The sequence below is a fragment of the Centropristis striata genome, chromosome 15 (assembly GCF_030273125.1).
Source record: "Centropristis striata isolate RG_2023a ecotype Rhode Island chromosome 15, C.striata_1.0, whole genome shotgun sequence".
In the NCBI taxonomy this organism is placed as follows: Eukaryota; Metazoa; Chordata; class Actinopteri; order Perciformes; family Serranidae; genus Centropristis; species Centropristis striata.
Window position 1 is genome coordinate 36,287,866 of NC_081531.1, and position 24,660 is coordinate 36,312,525.

At 37.1% G+C, this 24,660-nt stretch overlaps 2 protein-coding genes across 2 annotated transcripts in view; both read left to right on the forward strand.

Annotated features, from left to right (window-relative positions):
* The window catches only part of LOC131986455 (short transient receptor potential channel 4-like), a 48,101-nt gene extending 41,354 nt beyond the window's left edge, over nt 1-6,747 (forward strand). The window contains exons 10-15 of the mRNA XM_059351426.1: nt 177-298; nt 1,048-1,243; nt 2,023-2,217; nt 2,499-2,540; nt 3,933-4,022; nt 6,071-6,747. Coding sequence (XP_059207409.1) covers nt 177-298; nt 1,048-1,243; nt 2,023-2,217; nt 2,499-2,540; nt 3,933-4,022; nt 6,071-6,733 — 1,308 coding nt within the window. The 3' untranslated portion in view covers nt 6,734-6,747. The remainder of the gene's footprint in view (nt 1-176; nt 299-1,047; nt 1,244-2,022; nt 2,218-2,498; nt 2,541-3,932; nt 4,023-6,070) is intronic.
* An 8,314-nt stretch (nt 6,748-15,061) lies between these two features.
* LOC131986456 (periostin-like) overlaps nt 15,062-24,660 on the forward strand; it is a 36,394-nt gene continuing 26,795 nt past the window's right edge. Inside the window, exons 1-4 of the mRNA XM_059351427.1 lie at nt 15,062-15,374; nt 16,050-16,148; nt 24,008-24,072; nt 24,156-24,313. Of these exons, the coding sequence (XP_059207410.1) occupies nt 15,256-15,374; nt 16,050-16,148; nt 24,008-24,072; nt 24,156-24,313 (441 nt within the window). The 5' untranslated portion in view covers nt 15,062-15,255. The remainder of the gene's footprint in view (nt 15,375-16,049; nt 16,149-24,007; nt 24,073-24,155; nt 24,314-24,660) is intronic.

A 24,660-nucleotide genomic window follows, 5' to 3' on the forward strand; every position in this document is an offset into this window, starting at 1 on the left:
TTATACTCAATGTATTTGACCATATCTCCGGTTTTACTTACTATAATGATCAAACAAAAACTGGCGTGGAGTTTCAAGCCACAACAGAAGGAAGCTGACGGCAGGAATCACGCTGCTGAAGTTTTTTAAAGTTTATTTTCAGTGCAAGCCTCACACACTCTTCTCTCTTTCTGCAGGTCCTCCTGGCGTTTGCCAACGGGCTGAACCAGCTGTACTTCTACTATGAAACCAAGGCCTCAGATGAGAAAGGAAAATGCAAAGGCATCCGCTGTGTGGAGCAGAATAATGCCTTCTCCACGTGAGTCCAAACTAGTGTAGCGTAAATGTGTGATTCTATTAAATTAAGTGGCAAAGAGAGAGAGTTGTGGCTGCAAAATATGTGAAAACTCTTTAAAAACAACAACATTTCAGTATTTGAGTAACACGTACACTACCGGTCAAAAGTTTTAGAACACCCCAATTTTTCCAGTTTTTTATTGAAATTCAAGCTGTTCACTTTACTTGAACTGCTTGAATTTCAATAAAAAACTGGAAAAATTGGGGTAAAAGGTAAGTGGTGAACTGCCAGAGGTAAATAAAAAAAGGTAAGGTTAACAAAAACTAAAAAATAATGTACATTTCAGAATTATACAAGTAGGCCTTTTTCAGGGAACAAGAAATGGGTTAACAACTTAACTCTATGGAGTCTTGGGCTATTTTGCCCATTTTTGAATTATTTTCATGTCTTTGTAAGTCATTTTGTGTCTTTTTTTGGTCATTTTGTGTCTTTTTTTCGTCATTTTGTGTCTTTTGGTGTCTTTTTTTTGTCATTTTGTGTCTTTTTTTGGTCATTTTGTGTCTTTTTTTAGTCCTTTAGTCCAACATAAAATGTGATTTTGAATCTTTTTTTTACTTTCAAAACGTTATCATGCTCAATAAAGAATTTTTTGCAAATGTGCATTCATTTCAGAGTACACTGAGACATTAAACTGCATAATTTTCAATTAAATTCTGGAAAAGTTGGTGTGTTCTAAAACTTTTGACCAGTAGTGTATGTTTCTCTTGCAGGTTATTTGAGACCCTGCAGTCTCTCTTCTGGTCCATCTTCGGCCTCATCAGCCTGTACGTGACCAACGTGGATGCAGACCATCAGTTCACTGAGTTTGTCGGCGCCACCATGTTCGGCACCTACAACATCATCTCCCTGGTGGTGCTCCTCAACATGCTGATAGCCATGATGAACAACTCCTACCAGCACATCGCTGTGAGCAGAAATCAAACGAAGCAAAAGGCTGCAGCACGATTGTGTGTCTGTGGAAAAGAAACTATTTGTTAGTGGTGTCAACAATAATCGATTTGGCCATGCATCGCAATGCGGGGCATGCACGATTCAGCATCAATGCGGCAAAGTGCCATAATCGATTATGTTTATTTCCTGGTTCATTTGAATATTCAAATGGCTCATTTGAATATTCAAATGAGCCATGTGTTGATGCGTTGATATGTTGTGGTAGTATTTGACAGAACTTAACATTTACCTTTTTATAGAAAGTACTATTGATAGGTAATTACCATTGTATTTGCCTATTTAAAGTCAACTCGTTAACGTTACATTTTTGCCTCATGTAAACTAGCGATAGCTAGCTAGGTGGGATAGCGCTAACGTCTTCCCTACCTCAGGAATCAGGGCTCGACATTTAGCTGATGTAAATTTCACCTCAGCAGGTTCCCTTTTTATGGCAGGAGGAGGCATTTCTCTTTCCTTACTCTTAGATGAACTCAGGCAGGAGATTCATTTTGCCATCTTTTCAAAATATAGCCAATAAAATCCATTGTTATTAGGCCTATCTGACTGCTTGTATTGCCTCATGACTGACGAAAAATGTCCCTTGTTGTGTGCAGAATAATTGTGATGCATCGTAGAATCGAATTGAATCGAACCGTTACCTGGTGAATCGTAATCGAATCGAATTGTGAGGGCAGTGCCAATGCACACCCCTAGTATTTGTGTTGGTTTTTCATGTGCACTAATGTCTCTTTCAGGATCATGCGGACATCGAGTGGAAGTTTGCCAGAACAAAGCTGTGGATGAGCTACTTTGAAGAAGGGGCCACTCTGCCAGCCCCCTTTAACATCGTCCCCAGCCCCAAATCATTCTGGTATCTGATATGCTGGATCAAGAGGCAGGTGTGCAAGAGGACAAGATCCAAACGTCCAGAAACCTTTGGAAATCTTGGAGTAAGTAACCAACATGAGTTTCATAGCGATGGAAAGCAAAGGGTCTGGTAAAAATATGTGTTAAAAAGTAGAATCCATTCTTCTCAGATGATAGAAATGTGGAGTCTTTGTTGTTTTTGTGCTGCACCACTCGGGGGGCCGTAAGCAGCGAGACCTGCAGACAGCAAGGTTTAATACAAATGTGTGATACTGTGAAGAAAAAACTACTGTGAATATGCTTTTTCCTCTTATCTCCCACTCTTTTACGAACTTGTGCTCTCTGGCATCTGATGTCTGTGCAGAGGCGAGCAGCAGAGAATCTGAGGATAAACCACCAGTATCAGGTAGATGTAGAGAAAACAATTACTGCCACATATTCTACCTTTCTACATTTTACATTTACATCTGTCAATCAGTGGCGGTTCTACACCAGTTTTACTGTTTGGGCCAAGGAGGGGCCAGTGTTTAATCAGAGGGGCACATTCGCACATTAACAAATGGCAAAGATGATATTTGAGCATTCAAAATCTTTATTTTAGGTTATTCAAACATCTCATTTAAGTACATTTTTGGAAGATACAAATACATTGATTTAAATAATGGGACTCACCAACAATAACAGTTTTTTTTTTTTGTACGACAATGACATTTATCATTTTTGTCACTTTCACTTTTTTTATTTTGAAAGTGAAAACAAAGCAGACCAAAAGAAAAGACACCAATGACAAAAAAAGACACAAAATGAGAAAAAAAGATACAAAATAGCTAAAAAAAAAAAGACACAAAATGACTTACAAAGACAAGTGTCTTTGTAAGTCATTTTGTGTCTTTTTTGGTCATTTGTGTCTTTTTGTGTCTTTTTTGTGTCTTTTTTGGTCATTTGTGTCTTTTTTGGTCATTTTGTGTCTGTTGTTGTGTCTTTTTTAGCTATTTTGTATCTTTTTTTCTCATTTTGTGTCTTTTTTTGTCACCAACAATAACATTTTTTTTTTTTTTGTACGCCAATGACATTTATCATTTTTGTCATTTTTACTTTTTTTATTTTGAAAGTGCAGTAAAAAAAGACACCAATGACAAAAAAAGACACAAAATGAGAAAAAAAGACACAAAATAGCTAAAAAAAGACACAAAATAGCTAAAAAAAGACACAACAACAGACACAAAATGACCAAAAAAGACACAAAAAGACACAAATGACCAAAAAAGACACAAAATGACTTACAAAGACACGTAAAGACATGAAAAGGATTCAAAAATGACAAAATAGCCCAATAAGACTCCAGAGAGTTAAACTATTATACAATGTTCACATTCTGGCTTCCTTTTGTGTACAATCAGATATTGTTTGAACAAAAAAAAGGTTAGAAGTGTTCCATTGTTCATCGTTATAAATTGATCATTTTATTATTAATTTGACAGAAGAATAGAACCGCCACTGCTGTCTATACAATGCATTTGCAGCCGCTCATACAGTGCATCTAACAATTACACCCAGTGGGATATTTAATCACCGTTCTCTTTAGAAGATATCCTATTTGTTCATATCTGCAGCTGGTTATTGTAGCATTTTCACACAATATGCACTCTGCAACATGCTTCTTTTGTGCTGCTAATATCATTTGTCATCTCTTTCCTGACTGATTGACTGTGAGTTTTGTAGTGAAGCGACACTTTTTGATCACTATGAGAGGATGTTGTTTAGTTCAAATATATCTCTTTTCTTTTCACGCATGTAGGAGGTGCTGAGAAACTTGGTGAAGCGTTATGTGGCCGCCATGATCAGAGATGCCAAGACAGAGGAAGGTCTGACTGAGGAGAACTTCAAGGTAGGTTTAGTTCCTGCAGAGAAAAAAAGATTAAGACTCTAAGCAGCTGGAGTCAATATTTCAGTTTCAACTCTGTAATAATTCTGCAGTCAGAGTGATACCTCTACAGCAGGGGTGTCAAACTCAAATACACAATGGGCCAAAATTTAAAACTTGAATAAAATCGCGGGCCAACATTGAACAAATAAACCTTTTAATATATACCAAACATGTTTTGCTTTAACATTAAATATGGAACCAGCAACGCTTATAAACATACAATATATAACTAAATAGTGCAGACATGCAAAATCAAATTTCAAATAAAAAACACATCAATGTCATTAATTTATTAAATAAAAAATAAATAAAAATCGTATGCCTCTTTTCTATTTGCATCCTTCTGATTTAAATATCAAAATAAACTTTTTCAACAGGTTAATAAATTCTGCCTTTCTTTTCTCCATTTTTGGGAAGGGGTAGCTAGGAGACAGCTCTAGCTTGAGGTTGCTATGACGACTGATTGACGCGCCAAAACAACAGCAGGGCATTGTGGGATTTGTAGTATTAGCGGTAAATGCGCCGTATAATACCGGCGGGTCAGCTTTTATAGTACAATAATAATATAATAATTTGGTATTGCCTCGCGGGCCAAATAAAATTACACTGCGGGTCAAATTTGGCCCGTGGGCCAGAGTTTGACACCCCTGTTTTATAGCATCTTTTAGCTCATTGTTTTTCATTTTCCAGCTTTAAACACTAAACACAGCACCTTCACAGCACTAAACGTCAGATAGCCACAGTCAGCAGCTTAATGGTGAACATAGTGCACATAGCATTTAGCATTTAAAGGTTTCAATATTTCCCTCAGGAGTTGGTGGAGACCCAAACCGGAGCTAAAAGGAGTGCAAATATTGGACTGACATTCTACAAATGCACACAAATGACTTTAAATGTGTTCTAATGTTGCTATGTAAGTGCTTGGTGTGCAAAGAGGCCACTGTTTACTGAGAAATGTTCAACCTAAAGAGTGACTCATTGATTATAGCTCACAAGTGACCGAACGAATCAATACCTGCAGGATTGAAAATTATTTAATTGTGATATTTAGTTTTTAGGCAGCAACAAATGTCCAAACACAGAGGAAGAGTTAAATTGCATTTCAGTTATTACTTGTAAACACATTATAAAGGTTCATTATTTGTCTATTAACTGTTTTTTTTACATCTCCCAAGAAATGCCTGAAAAACAGAATGTGTCCCTCTTTTTAATTCTTTGTGAGAAAACGGAATCGATGTATGATTATTTTATGATTTACACTTTGTCCACTTAATATTGACTGAGCTGAAATTAAATCATTATTCTGCAGGAACCTGGTCTCACAGGAATCCGTGAAATAGCCACAGAATCACTCAAATTTCCGTGAAACTGACACGGATTTCGCTACAATGCAAGTTAGTGACATGACTTTCAAGGTCCCGGCAGTCAGAAAAAAAAACATGGCAGACAGTTCTCTCATTTTTAGTGAAAAAATCAATATTTTGACTTAGTTTCTGCATAAAAATGGATTTTGATCACATTTCTAGCGAGAAATATATGTTTTATTTTCTAAATATTCACTCAGTGAATGTACATAATCACTTTGTATGTTGGAATAGCCACAGGATATGACTGTCATTAACTTGCATTGTAGCGAAATCCGTGTCAGTTTCACGGAAATTTGAGCGATTCCGTGGCTATTCCACGGATTTTGAGTTAAGCGTAATTTTGTGTCTATTTTTGGTCCTTTTGTGCATTTTTTTGGTCATTTTGTGTCTTTTTTTAGTCATTTTGTGTCTTTTGTTGGTCATTTTGTGTCTTTTTGTGTCTTTTTTTAGTCAATTTGTGTCTATTTTTTGTCATTTTGTGTCAATTTTTTGTCATTTTGTGTCATTTTTTAGTCATTTTGTGTCTATTTCACGGATTCCTGTGAAATCATGTTGTCTGCAGAGTGCTTTGCAAATATCAAAAAATGAGGCCAAAAGTCAAAGTGTTAACAGGGGAGCTTACTTGTTGCTTTGCTCTCCCAGGAGCTGAAACAAGACATCTCCAGTTTCCGGTACGAGGTGATGGGCATGATGAAGACGGGGAAGCCCGCTCTGCAGGCGGCCAAGGCCAGCTGCAGCTCGGTGGAGTCCAGCCTGGCTTACCCCAACGCCTCGCTCAAGGTCTCTCCGTCCCCGCAGAGCAGCCAGGCCAAGAGCAAACTCAACCGCTTCAAAATAATCGCATCCATCCTGAAGCAGGGCTCTTCTACAGCCTCGCCCCGGCCGCCAGAATCCTCCAACGGTCTGCCCAACGGACTCCTGGCCGCCGCCGCCGCCGCCTCCGATGAGAGCGCTGGACTAAAGTCAAGCCAGAAGAGAAGTTCCCCCAAAGACAGCTCTGACTTTGGCTTGTTCCAGAAACGCCAAGCAGGAGAAATGTCCAGAGAGATGTATTCTGTGTCGGAGGAAGCAGGAGAGTCAGAGGGCCCAGACGCAGAGCAGCAGGAAAAAAAAAAGGATATAAAAGGAACGGAGGAGGAAGCTGCAGCAGCAAATGAGGCTCAGGATGAAAGCGAGGCTTCGAACACTAACAACAGCTCAGATGAAGGTGGAAAGAAAGAAGGCGAGGCGAAGGATAAAGAGAGCGAACCCTGTAGTGACTCAATAGCCGGTGAATGTTTGTCATCCAGAGAAGAAGAAGCATAAATATGTGCAACTTGGTCTCACAGGAATCCGTGGAATAGCCACGGAATCACTCAAATTTCCGTGAAACTGACACAGATTTGGCTACAATGCAAGTTAATGACAGTCATATCCCGTGGCTATTCCATGGATATTTGTTCCTATTGTTTTGTTCCAAGTCACGTGACTTTCAAGGTCCCGGCGGTCAGAACAAAAAACATGGCGGACAGTTCTCTCATTTTTAGTGAAAAAAAAATCAGTATTTTGACTTAGTTTCTGCATAAAAATGGATTTTGATCACATTTCTAGCGAGAAATATATGTTTTATTTTCTAAATATTCACTCAGTGAATGTACATAATCACTTTGTATGTTGGAATAGCCACGGGATATGACTGTCATTAACTTGCATTGTAGCGAAATCCGTGTCAGTTTCACGGAAATTTGAGCGATTCCGTGGCTATTCCACGGATTTCTGTGAGATCATGTTGCCAGCGGCGACGAGGAAACTGACAATCAGAGGGAGCTTCCAGCGAGGATGTTGTTGTTCTGCAAAGAGTCGAACTTTTCCGGTTCTTACCAAACATTTTAATGATCAGATTTGATCTTTGGAGACTCAGGGAGGCCTTAGGTTTAAATGTTTTAAATGCTGTTATATTATATTAGCAGTTGAGAAGGTAAACGGAGCATCACAAGGATTATAGGATGAATTCATTTCATCTTATCTCACCCTCGCAGATAATTGGACACTAATTATTTTCAGAAACTGATCATTTTCACCTTTTTTTAACCTCTTTGTCGCTTCCCTACCGTGTCCCCTTCTCTCCATCATTCACTCCTTCATCAACCTCTCTCTACCTCTTTTTCCTTTCCCGTTTTTTTTCTCCACACTGCTTATCTCCCCTCATTTTATCTCACTAGAGCAATAGATGTGTTTAGTTTTTAGACCTGAATCTCTGCCTTACTCTGTCTGTTTCTGCACTTTACACACTTTACACTGCGGTATCTCAAAGACGTGTCGGGCTCTGATCATGCAACAAACAATTCTCTCGTTGATGTTTTTCTATGCAAAAACTGGGATTGTGATTCTCGTCATTCTGAAGAGGACGACAACGGCGACAGTATTATCATATGTAAAGTAGAACGGAGCTGATAATGGGAGATATACAGTCAGAACAGCCTATTAACCATTCAAAGCAACATATTATTCATGTTTTATCTCTCCTACAGAAAACTGACTTGTTCTTTTGAAGAAATTTGCTGTTTTTAACTGGTAGATGTCATGTTAGTTTGAATGAATGATGTTATAGAGATTAAAACATAGATCAAATATACTCTTTATTTGGCTTTTTCTCTCTTTAATTCAGATTGCAGATAGCTACATACATGGATAAAACACTAATGATGGATTTACTGCAGTACATCAGTTAGTTTTCACATATAATCAGTGGTGGAATGTAACTAAGTACATTTACTCGAGTACTGTACCTAAGTACAATTTTGAGGTATTTGTACTTTACTTGAGTATTTCCATTTTATGTAACTTTTTACTTCTACTCCACTACATTTTTAGGCAAATATTGTACTTTTTACTCTAGGATAAAGCTGCCAGCTTTAGTTACTTTTCAGGTTGAGATTTAACATAATATATATGATCAATGTAAAGTGATTAGACGTTTTTTTTTTATTAAATCTTTTAACTGTATATTAAGTAATTAAATGAGCCCAATCTTTACAAAATTAAAACACTGCAAAGCCATAAAAGCACAGGACCAGAGCACAGCGACCTGATGAAGATGATGCATGCATCAAGCATCCTTAATGTGTTAGTTGACATGCAGCTTACACATTTATGTTTGTCTGGCTAGTTGGTAATCTGACTGACTCTCACTCCAAGCCTGCAGATTAAAATCACATACATTTATAATGAGGGCTGGTGCAAAGCATCCAGATAAGTCTGGTTTTAGAAGGAAAGAATTAGATGCAGAGCCAAAATATTCAAATAAATGTTTTAGATTATAAATTACAAATGAACCTGTTCTGCCAGACGAGATATTTGTTAAATCATTAAGTCTTGAGAGAGTTATTTAGTCGATCTTTAATTAAAATAATCTTCAGTTACATGCTGCCCTGATCATTTGACTTTGACTTGACCAAAAAACACAAAATGACCAAAAAAAGACACAAAATGACCAAAAAAGACACAAAATGACAAAAAAGAGAGACAAAATTACAAAAAGACACAAAATGACCAAAAAAAGACACAAAATTACCCCAAAAAGAAACAAAATTATCAAAAAAAGACACAAAATTACCAAAAAAGACACAAAATTACCAAAAAAGGAAACAAAATTACCAATTTACCATTTACAAATTGATCACAAAATTATCAAAAAAAGACATTAAATGACCAAAAAGACTAAAACACATTAACACATGAACACTTTAACACAGTGGAGACAGAGCTGACTTCCAAAATGATTTGGCGACCCCCAGAAATCATCTCGCGACCCCAATTGGGGTCCCGACCCCAAGGTTGAGAACAGCTGGTCTGGAGGACGAGATGAACCTTTAACCTCTTGAAATGATTCTACTACATAAAGTGCAGCAGCCACTGTGTTCCTATGTGGCTTTTTTTTTTTTTTTACTAGTGTATGAATATGCCCATGCATCAGTCCTAATGACTTTATGTAAATGCAGAAAGATATAGAGGACACATGTGTGGTTTTCTTCACTTTAAGACAGTAAATAGAATATGAAAAAGAAGTGAAGCACAGCTGAAACCAGTCACACTGTTCAGAGACCGGCTCATGAAAGCACAGTGTGTTTTCCCACAAAAACTGGACATTTTGTCCTCCCTGAACTGATCTTTTGGCTGTTTTCTGTCTTTCTGTCACATTCCTGTTTGTACTTCAATAAGTTAAATCGTCGAACAAGTGACTAAGCGAGTGAAGGAACAAGATTAAATATTCAGCAGATGATGAAACTGAGCTCCATGTGTGATCAAACGGCAGCTCTGAAACGCTCCTGGGTCTGTGATGGCGCTTCTCTCTGCAGTCAGATACAAAAACACATCAAGAGGAGACTTTAAACTAGCGTGTTTACATGCATTTCACATTACACGTTATATTGGTATCATTTAATGCTACATAGGAGTTCAAAATGTGTGATTTTTCATTATGATTGAACTGGAGTTAAACCTCCAGATTTTCCATTAACACTAAAAATCCTATTGCTCCAATAATACATCAAATATCCTGGCATGTGATGGATCAAAACGGATCAAATTATAACATTAAATTTAAAAAGAAAAAGATTAATCAATAGATGAAATCAGATTCCAGGAATTCAAAATTAATGTGAGTTGTTTGCTTAGTGATTGTCCTCACATTTTAAGGATTTTTTTTGTCAAAAACATGTTAAAAAAATAAAATGAAACCAAAAAAGTGTGGCTTCTGCACACTGGACTCCATAATAATATATTCACTTATTATGTGACATACATCAGCTCCAAACATATGCAAAAATGAACAGGTATAATCTTTTTTTGTCCTGAAAACATAAAAAAAATATGTATTTGCAGATGTGTTCACATCAAATGTACACTACTGGTCAAAAGTTTTAGAACACGCCAACTTTTCCAGAATTTAATTGAATATTATGCAGTTTAATGTCTCAGTGTACTCTGAAATTAATGCACATTTGCAACATTTAAAATTCTTTATTGAGCATGATAGTGTTTTGAAAGTAAAAAAAAAGATTCAAAATCACATTTTATGTTGGACTAAAGGACTAAAAAAATACACAAAATGACCCAAAAAAGACACAAAATGACCAAAAATAGACACAAAATTACTTACAAAGACATGAAAAGAATTCAAAAATGGACAAAATAGCCCAAGACTCCATAGAGTTAAGTTGTTAACCCATTTCTTGTTCCCTGAAAAAGGCCTACCGTACTTGTATAATTCTGAAATGTACATTATTTTTCAGTTTTGGTTAAGCTTACCTTTTTTTATTTACCTCTGGCAGTTCACCACTTACCTTTGGACCCTTTCAAGCTGTTCATTTGACTTGAACTGCTTGAATTTCAATAAAAAACTGGAAAAATTGGGGTGTTCTAAAACTTTTGACCGGTAGTGTATATTGGTAAATAAGACAGAAATAACCTGTAAACACTTTTCCTGAAACACAACTGCACTGACAGGTTCTCTCCACTAGAGGGCGATGCTATTATAGGATGCAGCTCCTGCTTCCTCTTTCTGCAGGATCTGAGATCTAAAACAAACACCTGCAACCTGAAGAGGACTGTGCTGCAGCAACAGGGTGACAGAAGGAGCTCCACAGGGTTTTTATTATTATTTTTCCACTTCAGAAGCTGACAGAACAGACACAAAGGCAAGATAGGCATTATTTTAACTGTAAGAGATGATCCATCATGTCCTGTAGGCGTTTGTTTATGTGTTGATCTCAGAGGAAAAAGGAAATCAATGTGGTTTAAATTAGGATAAATTGCAGCCTGGGCTGAATGTGTGTGTCCCAAACTCTGTAAAGTTTGTCTTAAGTGCTCTGATAGCATCTCAGGCAGGAAGTTGTCTCAAAGGGAGGAGGCTGTTCCGGCATGCTGCTGTCCTCCCCGGGGGTCAAAGGTCATGCAAGTTCATAAGTAAATCTGTGCGAAGTGTGCTGTGGGTTAAAAATATCATTTCAGTTACTTGGTCAGAAGAAATGTCTTGGTAACACTTTACAATAACCAACTAAATAATGTTTATAGATGGTTTATAAACCAATTATTAACCATTTAGAAAGTGCTATACATATTTAATCTTTAAATGTTTTCAAACAATTTCTTAAAGGTATATGGTCTCACAGAAATCCGTGAAATAGTCACGGATTTCGCTTAACTCAAAATCCGTGGAATAGCCGGAATCACTCAGATTTACGTGAAACTGACACAAAATGACAAAAAAATGACACAAAATGACAAAAAATAGACACAAAATGACAAAAAATAGACACCAATTGACTAAAAAAAGACACAAAATGACTAAAAAAAGACACAAAAAGACACAAAATGACTAAAAAAAAGACACAAAATGACGCTTAACTCAAAATCCTTGGAATAGCCACAGAATCACTCAAATTTCTGTGAAACTGACACAAAAAGACACAAAATGACTAAAAATTGACACAAAATGACAAAAAAGACACAAATTGACTAAAAAAGACACAAAATGACCAACAAAAGACACAAAATGACTAAAAAAAGACAAAATGACCAAAAATAGACACAAAATGACGCTTAACTCAAAATCTGTGGAATAGCCACGGAATCACTCAAATTTCCGTGAAACTGACACGGATTTGGCTACAATGCAAGTTAATGACAGTCATATCCCGTGGCTATTCCAACATACAAAGTGATTATGTACATTCACTGAGTGAATATTTAGAGAATAAAAAATATATTTCTCACTAGAAATGTGATCAAAATCCATTTTTATGCAGAAACTAAGTCAAAATATTATTTTTTTCACTAAAAATGAGAGAACTGTCCGCCATGTTTTTTGTTCTGACCGCCGGGACCTTGAAAGTCACGTGACTTGGAACAAACCAATAGGAACAAATATCCATGGAATAGCCACGGGATATGACTGTCATTAACTTGCATTGTAGCCAAATCCGTGTCAGTTTCACGGAAATTTGAGCGATTCCGTGGCTATTCCACGGATTTTGAGTTAAGCGAAATCCGTGGCTATTTCACGAATTCCTGTGAGACCATGTTCGAATCATTTCAATATCATTAACATACTTAATATGGTGTTAAAAATGTTATAATGAGTGCAACTAAAACTATTAATGAACTTTTAATTATCATTTAATTGTTTGTTAATGGTAAAGTAACTATAAAGTTACCTTAATATACCATCTATTTTCCATTTATAAATTATTTAGTTAGTTAAACATTAATATATTATGTATTTACCATTTCTAAATGGCCTATATACGGTTTATAAATGATGATTAAACATTAATAAACTATCTGTTATTGTAAAGTGTTGCCAATTTCTTAATTAAGCAGCATTTGTTTATTATTTTTTTAACGAGAAAAAAAAGAAAAATCTTCCTGATATCTGTTTTTCTGCATGATGTCGATAAGAAACCAAACATTTACCTCAGGATGCATTCTGTCTCTGCTCATATTAGTCCAGATTAAGCTCCTAATTTAACAATTCAGCATCAAGAAAGTCTTTAATTTAGGTTGGAAGCATTCCTGTTCATGTTCACAAGTCAAGACAACGTCCATGTGAGGCTTTTATTTGTTTGTGTCATGATTTTTCATGATTTTTCCTTTGAAGCTTCATCAGATCAGAACTTCCAAACTAGAGTGTATACTGTACATGCTCAGTAATATTTGTATCATTAGTTGATGATTTAACTTGTTTTAAACCTCCAGATTGACATTAATACTTAAATGTTTCATGCTGGAAAATGTGGGAGAAAAAAAACTATTTTCCTTACTTTTAAAGGACTTTTGTTGCCCTTCGTGTCTACCTCTAGATCAGCTATTCTCAACCTTGGGGTCGGGACCCCAATTGGGGTCGCAAGATGATTTCTGGGGGTCGCCAAATCATTTTGGAAGTCAGCTCTGTCTCCACTGTGTTAAAGTGTTCATGTGTTAATGTGTTTTTGGTCATTTAATGTCTTTTTTTGATAATTTTCTGGTCAATTTGTGTTTTTTGGGGGGAATTTTGTTTCCTTTTTTGGTAATTTTGTGTCTTTTTTTTGTCATTTTGTGGTCAATTTGTGTCTTTTTTGGTCATTTTGTTTCCTTTTTTGGTCATTTTCTGTCTTTTCTGGTAATTTTCTGTCATTTTTGGTCATTTTGTTTCCTTTTTTTGGTCATTTTGTTTCTTTTTTGGGTGATCCAAACTGTCCGTGTGAGATTGTGTTCAGTGAGCGGGGGTCGCGGACAACATGCATGTTAAATTGGGGGTCGCGACTCAAAAAGGTTGAGAACTACTGGTCTAGATGAACATATTTGTCAAGATTTAGCTCTTAATTTAATGATTCAGCATCAAGAGACTCTTACCTTCTTTGGAAGCATACCTGTTCATGTTCACAAGTCAAGACCGTACATGACAACGTCCATGCAAGCCTTTTTTTTTTTTGTGTTTGTTTCATGATGGATTTTCCCTTTGAAGCTTTATCAGATCCGGCTTCCACACAGGACACGAAGAAACTGCTGCAGGGAAGGAAAAGTTGGGACGCTGATGAACGATGAACATGACGGCAGGGAGGATGAATGAGGAGAAGAAGAAAAAAAAGAAAAGAGAAGCAGCCGGAGCACAAACAGGAGTTCAGGGGAGGAAAGGCTTGGTGGAAATGATGAATCCTCCTGGTGAAAGTAATGAGGAGGAGAGTGGCGTCCCAGAGGAAGGATGATAAAAATACAGTCAGGCTTCTGTCAGGGAGAGTGTAAACCTCTCATCTATGCAGAAATATCACCACGGCTCTGTGAATTTGATTTATAACCATATTTTATAGCCTATTTAGAACACTTAGAACACAGTCAACTAAGTTAATTCACATGATCAGCTGCCAAATGTCCCAAAGACACATATTGGAGTTGTGTGTACACTGTAAAAAATAATCTGTTTAATTTACGGTAAAATACCGGCAGCTGTGGTTGCCAGAACTTCACCGTAAAAATTGCAGTGAGTGGATTTTCTACTCTAAATTGAAATGTAAATATCAGCAAAAACTGTAATTTAGTCTGAATAAACCTGTTATTTTTAGGGTAATTGTGTCATTCATTCACACATCATGGTATTTCTCCATAAATTTTGCATGAAAATGTTATATTTTACAGCAAAACTGTGTGTTTCTTCCAGTTTATGACAGCTATTCTTTGATTTACGGTAATTAAAAGTGTCTAATACGGTGATATACTATTTCTGATGTATTTGACAGAGTTTTACTGTAATTTCTACAAACCTTTTTTACAGTGTGCACATTGGAATGACTTCTAATTACTCCCCATGTTTTATCCATAATCCCTCTCTAAAGTCTTAAATGCATGGGTCAAAACTTCTGCAGAACATAGCAGTATAATATTCTTCTAAAGAGAGGAGGAAAAGCCGTCTCTATGGGGTGTAAAGCGACGTAAAGCTGCAGCTGCAGGGTGTCCTCGGTGCTCTGGGATGTGATGGTGGTAAAGAAATTTCATGTGCAACAACGTGAGGGAGGGGGAGACAATAAGTTGGAGTGAGAGCAGGAGGGAGGGAGGGAGGATGTTGGCTGCAGAGAGAAGGGTGTGAGAGGGTAAAACAGCACGTCATGGTATGGAAAAGACAGTGGGGGAGTAAAAAGAAAGTGGGTGGGTATGGGTGTGTGTTAGAGAGCTGGTATAAAAGCTCCCTCTCTCACTCACACTCCCATACTGTATCTCCTGTGGGTTTTTTTAGGGTGTGTGTGTGTGTTTGTGTGTTTGTACAGAGGACCGATAGATAGATTGATAGATTGATTGATAGATTGATCTCCAGGATGCATCAGCTGATCGTGGTCTCCTTGGTGCTGGTGGCGCTCTGCTCTCTCGGGAGCGTGGATTCTTCAGCTTATGACAAGATAGTGACCCACAGCCGCATACGGGCCAGGAAAGAAGGGTAAGGAGAAGGGAGGTGGGGGAGGAAGGAAGGAAGGGAGGAAGGAAGGAGACAGGGACTGAGGGAGGAAAAAGAGGCCAAACTTCGATAACTTTTAGCTGCTTTTTTATTGTTTTAAATTTATGACATTGTTTGTGATTTTAAGCTCGGATCAACTTGTTTGCAGATGTTGGAACATAAATTGTCTGACATATGTCTGTGTGAATATGAAAGGCTGTAAATGTCAGATTTATATGCTCATGCTGTGTTTTAAGGTGTATTAAATCACAGGGAACACTCAATCATGATTTGAGAAACAGGTCAACCACACTGATGAAAATATTGATTCAAGCCATAACGGAAAGTTCAATATTGTCTGTCACATTCATTATTCACTCCTCAACTGAGAAGAATGGGCCAAATGTGCCGTTTGGAATTGACTTTGAGGTGAATTTTTTTCATTGAAGTTGAAGAAAATTAATGGTTTAAGGTATGAAATTCAGATTAGAGTGAGATTATTCATTGTTAAAACATGTTCCCATCATTTTTTGACCTTCTTGACCTTACTTGTCTTTCTCCCACATCCTCACCTCCCCTCTCCTTCTCCCCTGCTTCTCACTTTCTGTCACTCCCTCATCACCCTCCTCCTCCTCCTCCTCCTCCTCCTCCTCCTCCTCCTCCTCCCTCCTCTTACAGCCCCAATGTGTGCGCTCTGCAGCAGGTCCAAGGGACCAAGAAGAAGTACTTCAGCACATGTAGGAACTGGTACAAAGGCTCCATCTGTGGCAAGAAGACGTGAGTGTTTATTATTATTAATATTATTTGCACAGAACCAAAATGAGCTCACTCAAAGTGCAAACCGCTCCCAGCTTTCATCACACCTCCTGCTCAAACACAGCTCAGAGAAACATCAAGCAGCAGGCAGGCCTGTGATTGGCTCGTACACATGTTTCACCTCTTCAGCTGTTACCTGTGGAGGTCAGCTCTGTGACCCTGGAGGTCCAGAAGGTCCAGACCTTCAGGCTCTCCTCGTCTTAACGCGTAGCTCTATTTTATCTGAACATTACAGAATAAAAACGCCACAGGGTCCTTGATCATGATGATTAGATTTTTAGAATTTCAACCATTTTTGGCAACCTGGTCTCACAGAAATCCGTGGAATAGCCACAGAATCGCTCAAATTTCCGTGAAACTGACACGGATTTCGCTACAATGCAAGTTAATGCCAGTCATATCCCGTGGCTATTCCATGGATATTTGTTCCTATTGGTTTGTTCCAAGTCACGTGACTTTCAAGGTCCCGGCGGTCAGAACAAAAAACATGGCGGACAGTTCTCTCATTTTTAGTGAAAAATCAATATTTTGACTTAGTTTCTGCATAAAAATGGATTTTGATCACATTTCTAGCGAGAAATATATGTTTTATTTTCTAAATATTCACTCAGTGAATGTACATAATCACTTTGTATGTTGGAATAGCCACGGGATATGACTGGCAATAACTTGCATTGTAGCCAAATCCGTGTCAGTTTCACGGAAATTTGAGCGATTCCGTGACTATTCCACAGATTTCTGTGAGATCAGGTTGATTTTTGGGGAGGCTTCTTTGAGGACTTTTGGGCATTTCTGAAACAAAGAAAGAGAGAAGAGCCAAACTGAAGCGTATCACGTCTCCTCCTCGTGTCGGGGCACGCTGTGCAGCCTCGGGCGGAGGTTTCTTCTATTGTGGGACTGTTGACGGTGTAAACTACTCAAATGTGATTGATCCCCTTCTTCCCCCACTGACCCCTTTCAGAGGCAGGGAAAAAGTAGACGTCATGCTTTTACTGTGAGTGTGAGTGTGCAGTTAGAGGATCTAGTGTTGCAGCTTTAGTTTCACCAGATTTGGGATTCCTGGTATGGATACTGTGTACTCACCAAGGTTATTATAGTTAACGAAAACTAATCAAATAACGAAAACTGGAATTGAAAAAACATTTTCTGAATGTTAACTGAAATAAAAATAGAAACTAGAGTTTTTTAAAAAACGATAACTAACTGAAACTGTATTGTGTGGTTACAAAACGAACTAAAACTAACTAAAATAATAGTGAAAATGTCCTTAGTTTTCGTTTTTGTCAACTTTTTTCATTCATAATTCAGTGTTTCTATTTGAACATGCAACACATGGTGAATATGTTTACTGAGACTGGGATGTTTACACTAGAACCAAAATACAAAACACCCAGAACTGTAAGAGTTAATAACCTTATTGGGGCTGAGATGATAAACCAAAGGAAATAAAGGAAACATTTATTATGAACTCTTTGAATCTGGCACCCAACATATAGCCCATTACAAAAAAACTAAAACTAACACTAAAACCAATAAAAACTAAACTAAAACTAAGCATTTTCAAAAAATAAAAACTAAACTAAAACTAGAAAATTCACTCTAAAAACTAACTAAAACTAACTGAATTTGAGGACAAAAATTCACAACGAAATTAAAACTAAAACTAATGAAAAATCCAAAACTATTATAACCTTGGTACTCACACTATTATACGTGTGCATGCAAGAATGTGTGTTTGTGTCTCATAATGAGTTTTGAAAGTTTAACTTTTGGGGCAAATGACTCTTCTCTGATTGAGCTGTAAAGGACTGGCACTGTGATCATTTTAATAGTTTTCTGTCCCACTGCGGGAGTGAAATATGCCAAATATAAACATAGTAATTTGCCAAAAGTTTGGGCAATCAGCTACACCACAGAGTGCATAATTGTTTTTTGTGTATTTGAACTTCTGCAGGTTGTTCTGTTTAACATCAGAGGACCTAAACTGTTGGATTTAAAGTCAGTGTAACATTTTCTTGTGCCAAAAATCATGTGAAAAATGAGCTATAGCTGCTGATGTGTTGATGGAGTGTAAGGCTCGGCTGGAGCTGTTTGCACACATGCACACACACACACACACACACACACACTTTCTTTTATTTTCTTTTAGTCATGCAGTCAGCTGTCACACCTGCTGCTGTGTGAGAAATAGCCTGAAAATGAGGATATTGAAGAAGAAAAAAAGGATGACTGATTGGAAAAGTGAGTCATTTGTTCCTAAAACTGTGCAGCGATAGACACTACTGAGATAATCTTACATGGACCCGCCCGGCAATTACTTTATTTTTCCTAAATGACAAGATAATATAATTTGAGGGTGGATAGCTGGAAGGTTTTTGAACATGTTTAATAGTTTTTGTCTGTTCTTTATTTGCATAAAAGTGCCTAAAAAGAAGTTTAAAGAAGAGTTATACATTTTGAATATAAGGTTAGGGATAGAAAAGATTTCAGTTTCCCAAAAGATGTGACTAAAATAACAAATTAATGTTTGTTTTTGTTAAAAAAAACACACCAAACTAAAATGTATTCACATACATTTCATTGTCTTGACTTGAAGCAAACGAAGAGTGAAAACATAAAGTTCATGGGAACATTTCAACCTTAAATTATACAGATATCCATCACATATACTGCACTATGTTTATTCAAGGTATTCATATTTCCAAAAAGGATCATATGAAGCAAACAGAGAGAGAGAGGAGCAAGATTTTTCTGGCTTTGCTTCGTGTTTTTTGTCCGTCTGTGGTCACAGTGAGGATATTGTTCAGCTGCAGTGGAGGAAATCCACACAGCTGTCATTATGTCTGAGTTGGGTTTAATGTTGATGAGAGATTGGGATAATGGATCTCTGAGTCTTCAGTAGGACGCTCCACTGTACATCGCAGCCTGTTGAGGTAATAATACTTGAGCTGAATCTCTCAGAAATGTTGAAATTCTCTCCTCTGGAGTTAAATGACACCCAGGGGATTTCTTAATGCCCTCATTTCCACAAAAAACTCTTTGCAGGAGGTTCAGGTGGAAGCAATTTTCTTGTTCTCAGAGTGAGGTGCTGTAGGTGGTGACACGACATGCAGGGAGCACTTAATATGCCCTCCGATCATTATACACTGTAAAAAATGTTTGTATAAATTACAGTAAAACACTGTCAAATCGCATCAGAAATAGGGCGGAAAATTTAAAATTGTGCATTGCCGTAGCAGACACTTTTAATTACCGTGAATCAAAGAATAACACTAAACTTTTACTGTCATAAACTGTAGGAAACACACAGTTTTGCTGTAAAAATATAACATTTTCTTATAAAGTTAATGGATAAATACCATGATGTCACAATGACACAATTACCCTAAAAAGAATGTGATTATTCAGTCTAAATGACAGTTTTTGCTGATATTTACATTTAAATCTACAGTAGAAAACCCCCTCACTGTATTTTTTACGGGGAAGTTCTGGCAACCACAGCTGCCGGTAATTTACCGTAAATTTAACAGATTATTTTTTACAGTGTAAGGAGAGATGAAGTCCATTCCCATGTATTAATAAAAGGGAAATGTTGGCACAGTATTCAGGAAGTGGCTGGAACTGATGGGAACAAATAAAAAACACTTGATGAGGACACAAGAGACACTGTTGTTGGTTAATTATATAACAGGAAAAAACTGTAATGTTTTTATCTGATGCCAACCCCACCTAGTGTTTTTGCATTCGTGCAGAGTGTGTGTGCATGCATGTGTGTGTGTGTGTGTGTGTGTGTTCATGCCCTGTGTTTGCACATCTGCTCATCTGGAAGCCACATTGAGCTGGTTGTTGCAGTGACAGAGCCAGAGGGGCCGGCTGGTTCTGCCTCTCGTCTACTCTGCATCATTATCCTGTCAGAGATGCATGACTTCATAGCGTCCTGACAGCCAGCTGTGCGTGCACATTTATGTATTTTTACATTTTAACAATTAGTGTCAGCACATATAACGATGGCAATGTAAGCGACATGGCTGTGTGCACAATAATAGCTAATTCACAGCACACATTTCCATAAACACACACACACACATGCTGGGTTAAAGTGGATTAGAGAGGTTTGCCAACATGTGACTCATTTTAGGGAGTTGGTGGGAGAAAGTGAGTGATGATGCTTTAAAAATAAATAAATAATAATAATAATGTGTGTGTGTGTGTGTGTGTTTGAAGTGGTTATAAAGGGAGTGATTCCCTCTTGGTTAATATATCACTACTGTAAAGTTCTGACAGGAAAGCAAGCACTTATTTGTTTTGGATGAAAACGCTGAAGAGAAACTACAGTAATGTCGTATTTTCAAGGGAAAACAGAAAACAGGAAACCTTAAAACTGCCCCAAACCTCTTTAGCAAACACACCAAACGATCCAACTGGAACATGTGAAGTCCTTCAGGTTAAACCCCAGTTGAACTTATTCCACTCTGTAAAAAAAAACTCCAAACAAGTTGCCAGACACTCATCCATTTCATGTTAAGGGTCTTTGAGTACCTTTAAAAGCACAATATAAATCCTATGAATTAATGTTATTATTATTACTTCCCATCAAATAACAGTAAACAACTGTAATTTACTTTACAGACAATTTCTGAAAAAAATATGGGTAATATATAGTAAATATCTGAATAATATGACTTATATATACACTACTGGTCAAAAGTTTTAGAACACACCAACTTTTCCAGAATTGAATTTAAAATGATGCAGTTTAATGTCTCAGTGTACTCTGAAATTAATGCACATTTGCAACATTTAAAATTCTTTATTGAGCATGATAGTGTTTTGAAAGTAAAAAAAAAAGATTCAAAATCACATTTTATGTTGGACTAAAGGACTAAAAAAAGACACAAAATGACAAAAAAAGACACCAAAAGACACAAAATGACAAAAAAAAGACACAAAATGACCAAAAAAAGACACAAAATGACTTACAAAGACATGAAAAGAATTCAAAAATGGACAAAATAGCCCAAGACTCCATAGAGTTAAGTTGTTAACCCATTTCTTGTTCCCTGAAAAAGGCCTACTTGTATAATTCTGAAATGTACATTATTTTTCAGTTTTGGTTAAGCTTACCTTTTTTTATTTACCTCTGGCAGTTCACCACTTACCTTTGGACCCTTTCAAGCTGTTCATTTGACTTGAACTGCTTGAATTTCAATAAAAAACTGGAAAAATTGGGGTGTTCTAAAACTTTTGACCGGTAGTGTATGTAGAATAATTAAATAATTAAATTATAATTAAACTATAATGTCCCATTTTATTAATTTACAGATTCCAACCTCCATTTTATGGTTATTATTTGTAATAAAGGTAATTTACTTTGCGTTTGCACTTAATGCAGAAAAAAACAAGATAAACCCTGTATAAAATTCCTTTTTTTATTTTTATATAGTGCATCATTCAGGAGCTCTGTGGCTCTGTTGGATCATTGACTGACTGCTAGTTTGTTTACATCCTGGAAGATTAGTGTTAGTTTGGGATAAATCCCATTACCGTGTATGGTTTTATTTTCAGCAAAACTCTAAAAAAATTTATTTATTCCTCCATTCAACCTGCAGTTTATAGACTTCTCACTCACGCTGCCAGTCTCCTCACACCTCGTTCTGTTATTCACAGCGCCGCAGTAAAGTGCAGCTTGATTTCCTGTAACCTGCAGCACTGATTGATGTTGCCGGTCAGCTGTTGGCGTGCTCGGCGTTAGCAGGTCCTCTCAGCTTCCTGCCTTTCTGCTTCTCCAAACTCTGTTTTCATAAATGTTCATAAGCTGCTGCATCCGCCCCAAAAATCTAAAACTATTGCACGGTCACAAGAAGTCGACTGTACAGTATGTCAAGAGTCTGTTTTTCTTGGAGGCTTCCTTGGGAATCAGATTAATGGTCAAGAGAAAGTTCAGGGGAGGAGGCAAAGTTACAGTAGATGGATATTAATTATATTTTGCAAAGTCTGAGACTAAAAGCAGCCTTCATATTTTATTCAACAATAACTTTGAATGTTTTTTGGCAACATGGTCTCACAGAAATCCGTGGAATAGCCACGGAATCACTTCAATTTCTGTGAAACTGACACGGATTTCGCTACAATGCAAGTTAATGCCAGTCATATCCCGTGGCTATTCCAACATACAAAGTGATTATGTACATTCACTGAGTGAAGATTTAGAAAATAAAACATATATTTCTCGCTAGAAATGTGATCAAAATCCATTTTTATGCAGAAACTAAGTCAAAATATTGATTTTTTCACTAAAAATGAGAGAACTGTCCGCCATGTTTTTTGTTCTGACCGCCGGGACCTTGAAAGTCACGTGACTTGGAACAAACCAATAGGAACAAATATCCATGGAATAGCCACGGGATATGACTGGCATTAACTTGCATTGTAGCCAAATCCGTGTCAGTTTCACGGAAATTTGAGCAAATCCGTGGCTATTCCACGGATTCCTGTGAGACCAGGTTGTTTTTGGAGCTGTTGGGGGAGAGTTTAGCTTACATTTGTTTTTGTTTTTCTTTCTAATTTTCTGGGTTTATTGGTTGCATGAGATACTGGGAATGCTTTCTTTCTTTCTGTCTAAGTCCGGTCCAGCCCTCCTGTGATTGGCCTGCTGGGAGCCGTGCATGCTGCCAGGTTTCTAGTGGAAGTGTTTAATGAACCACTTTCATGTAAATGGTGTTTTTCTTGTCTTTTTTTATTCTCTGTGACTTGCTTGCTTTTTTTGGATGTCATTTAACACCATCACTTTCTCTTCTGCTCTGACTGTACTGTGCTCTGCCCAGTTCTGGATGTGTTATTTAGTGAGTAAGATCTGCTCTCCTGTCTCAAATATCCTCACAGTTTCTCAGTCCAAGGTCTCGTCATTCTCCCCCGTTAAAGCTCCAGCGGTTGTTTTTCATTTCTCTCTGATGTCAGTTCTGCTCGGTTGGTCTGGCAAGCTTCTCTTGCATTGCATTCTCATTGCATCTTGCTCATTTGTTTCTGTTGCAAAAACAGCAAATGCACGGTACAAATGATTTGTTAGATCCAGATCAGCTGATCTATTGTATCACAGGTCTAACATACACTACTGGTCAAAAGTTTTAGAACACACCAACTTTTCCAGAATTTAATTGAAAATGATGCAGTTTAATGTCTCAGTGTACTCTGAAATTAATGCACATTTGCAACATGTAAAATTCTTGATTGAGCACGATAGTGTTTTGAAAGTAAAAAAAAAGATTCAAAATCACATTTTATGTTGGACTAAAGGACTAAAAAAAGACACAAAAAGACCAAAAAAAGACTCAAAATGAAAAAAAAAGACACAAAATGACAAAAAAAGACACAAAATTACCAAAAAAAGACACAAAATTACCAAAAAAGCAAACAAAATGTCCAAAAAAACCCACAAATTGACCAGAAAATTATCAAAAAAGACACAAAATGACCAAAAAAGACACAAAATGACAAAAAAGACACAAAATTACCAAAAAAAGACACAAAATGACTTACAAAGACATGAAAAGAATTCAAAAATGGACAAAATAGCCCAAGACTCCATAGAGTTAAGTTGTTAACCCACTTCTTGTTCCCTGAAAAAGGCCTACTTGTATAATTCTGAAATGTACATTATTTTTCAGTTTTGGTTAAGCTTACCTTTTTTTATTTACCTCTGGCAGTTCACCACTTACCTTTGTACCCTTTCAAGCTGTTCATTTGACTTGAACTGCTTGAATTTCAATAAAAAACTGGAAAAATTGGAGTGTTCTAAAACTTTTGTGCATTTTTTTTGCCAGTGTGGTCCTCTATGAATGCTGTCCTGGCTACATGAAGCTGGAAGGCATGAAAGGATGCCCTGCAGGTATGAGCCTCTCACCACATCTTCTTTCTGCTCGTCTTTTCTGGTCAACAATGCATCAATTCCTCTCTGCTTTCCCCCCACAGTGGCTCCCATTGACCATGTCTTTGGTACGCTGGGGCTCGTAAAGGCCACGACCACACAGCAGTACGCTGACATGTCCAAGCTGAGAGAGGAAATCGAAGGCAAAGGCTCTTTCACCATGTTTGCACCCAGCAATGAGGCCTGGGATGAGGTGGATTCTGTAAGTACACTGTAAAAAAAAAACTGTTGTTTTGACGGTAAAAAACCGGCAGCTGTGGTTGCCAGAACTTTACCGTAATAAATGCGGTGCAACTTTTTGTAACATTACGGTAAAGCACTGTTGATTTCACGTTCAAGATTGCCCGTTTATTCCATATTTTACCGTAAAAAAAAAAAAAACGTTTTTCCATCAAAATAAACGCTGTTCTGCCATATAATTGACAAAAAAGATTTTACCATTAAATATTACAGTATATTTCTGTTAGAGATATGGTGTTTAGCACATTTAACAGTGAGAAAAAGTATTTTTACAAAAAATAAATGCAAAAATGATGGCTTGTGTGTATA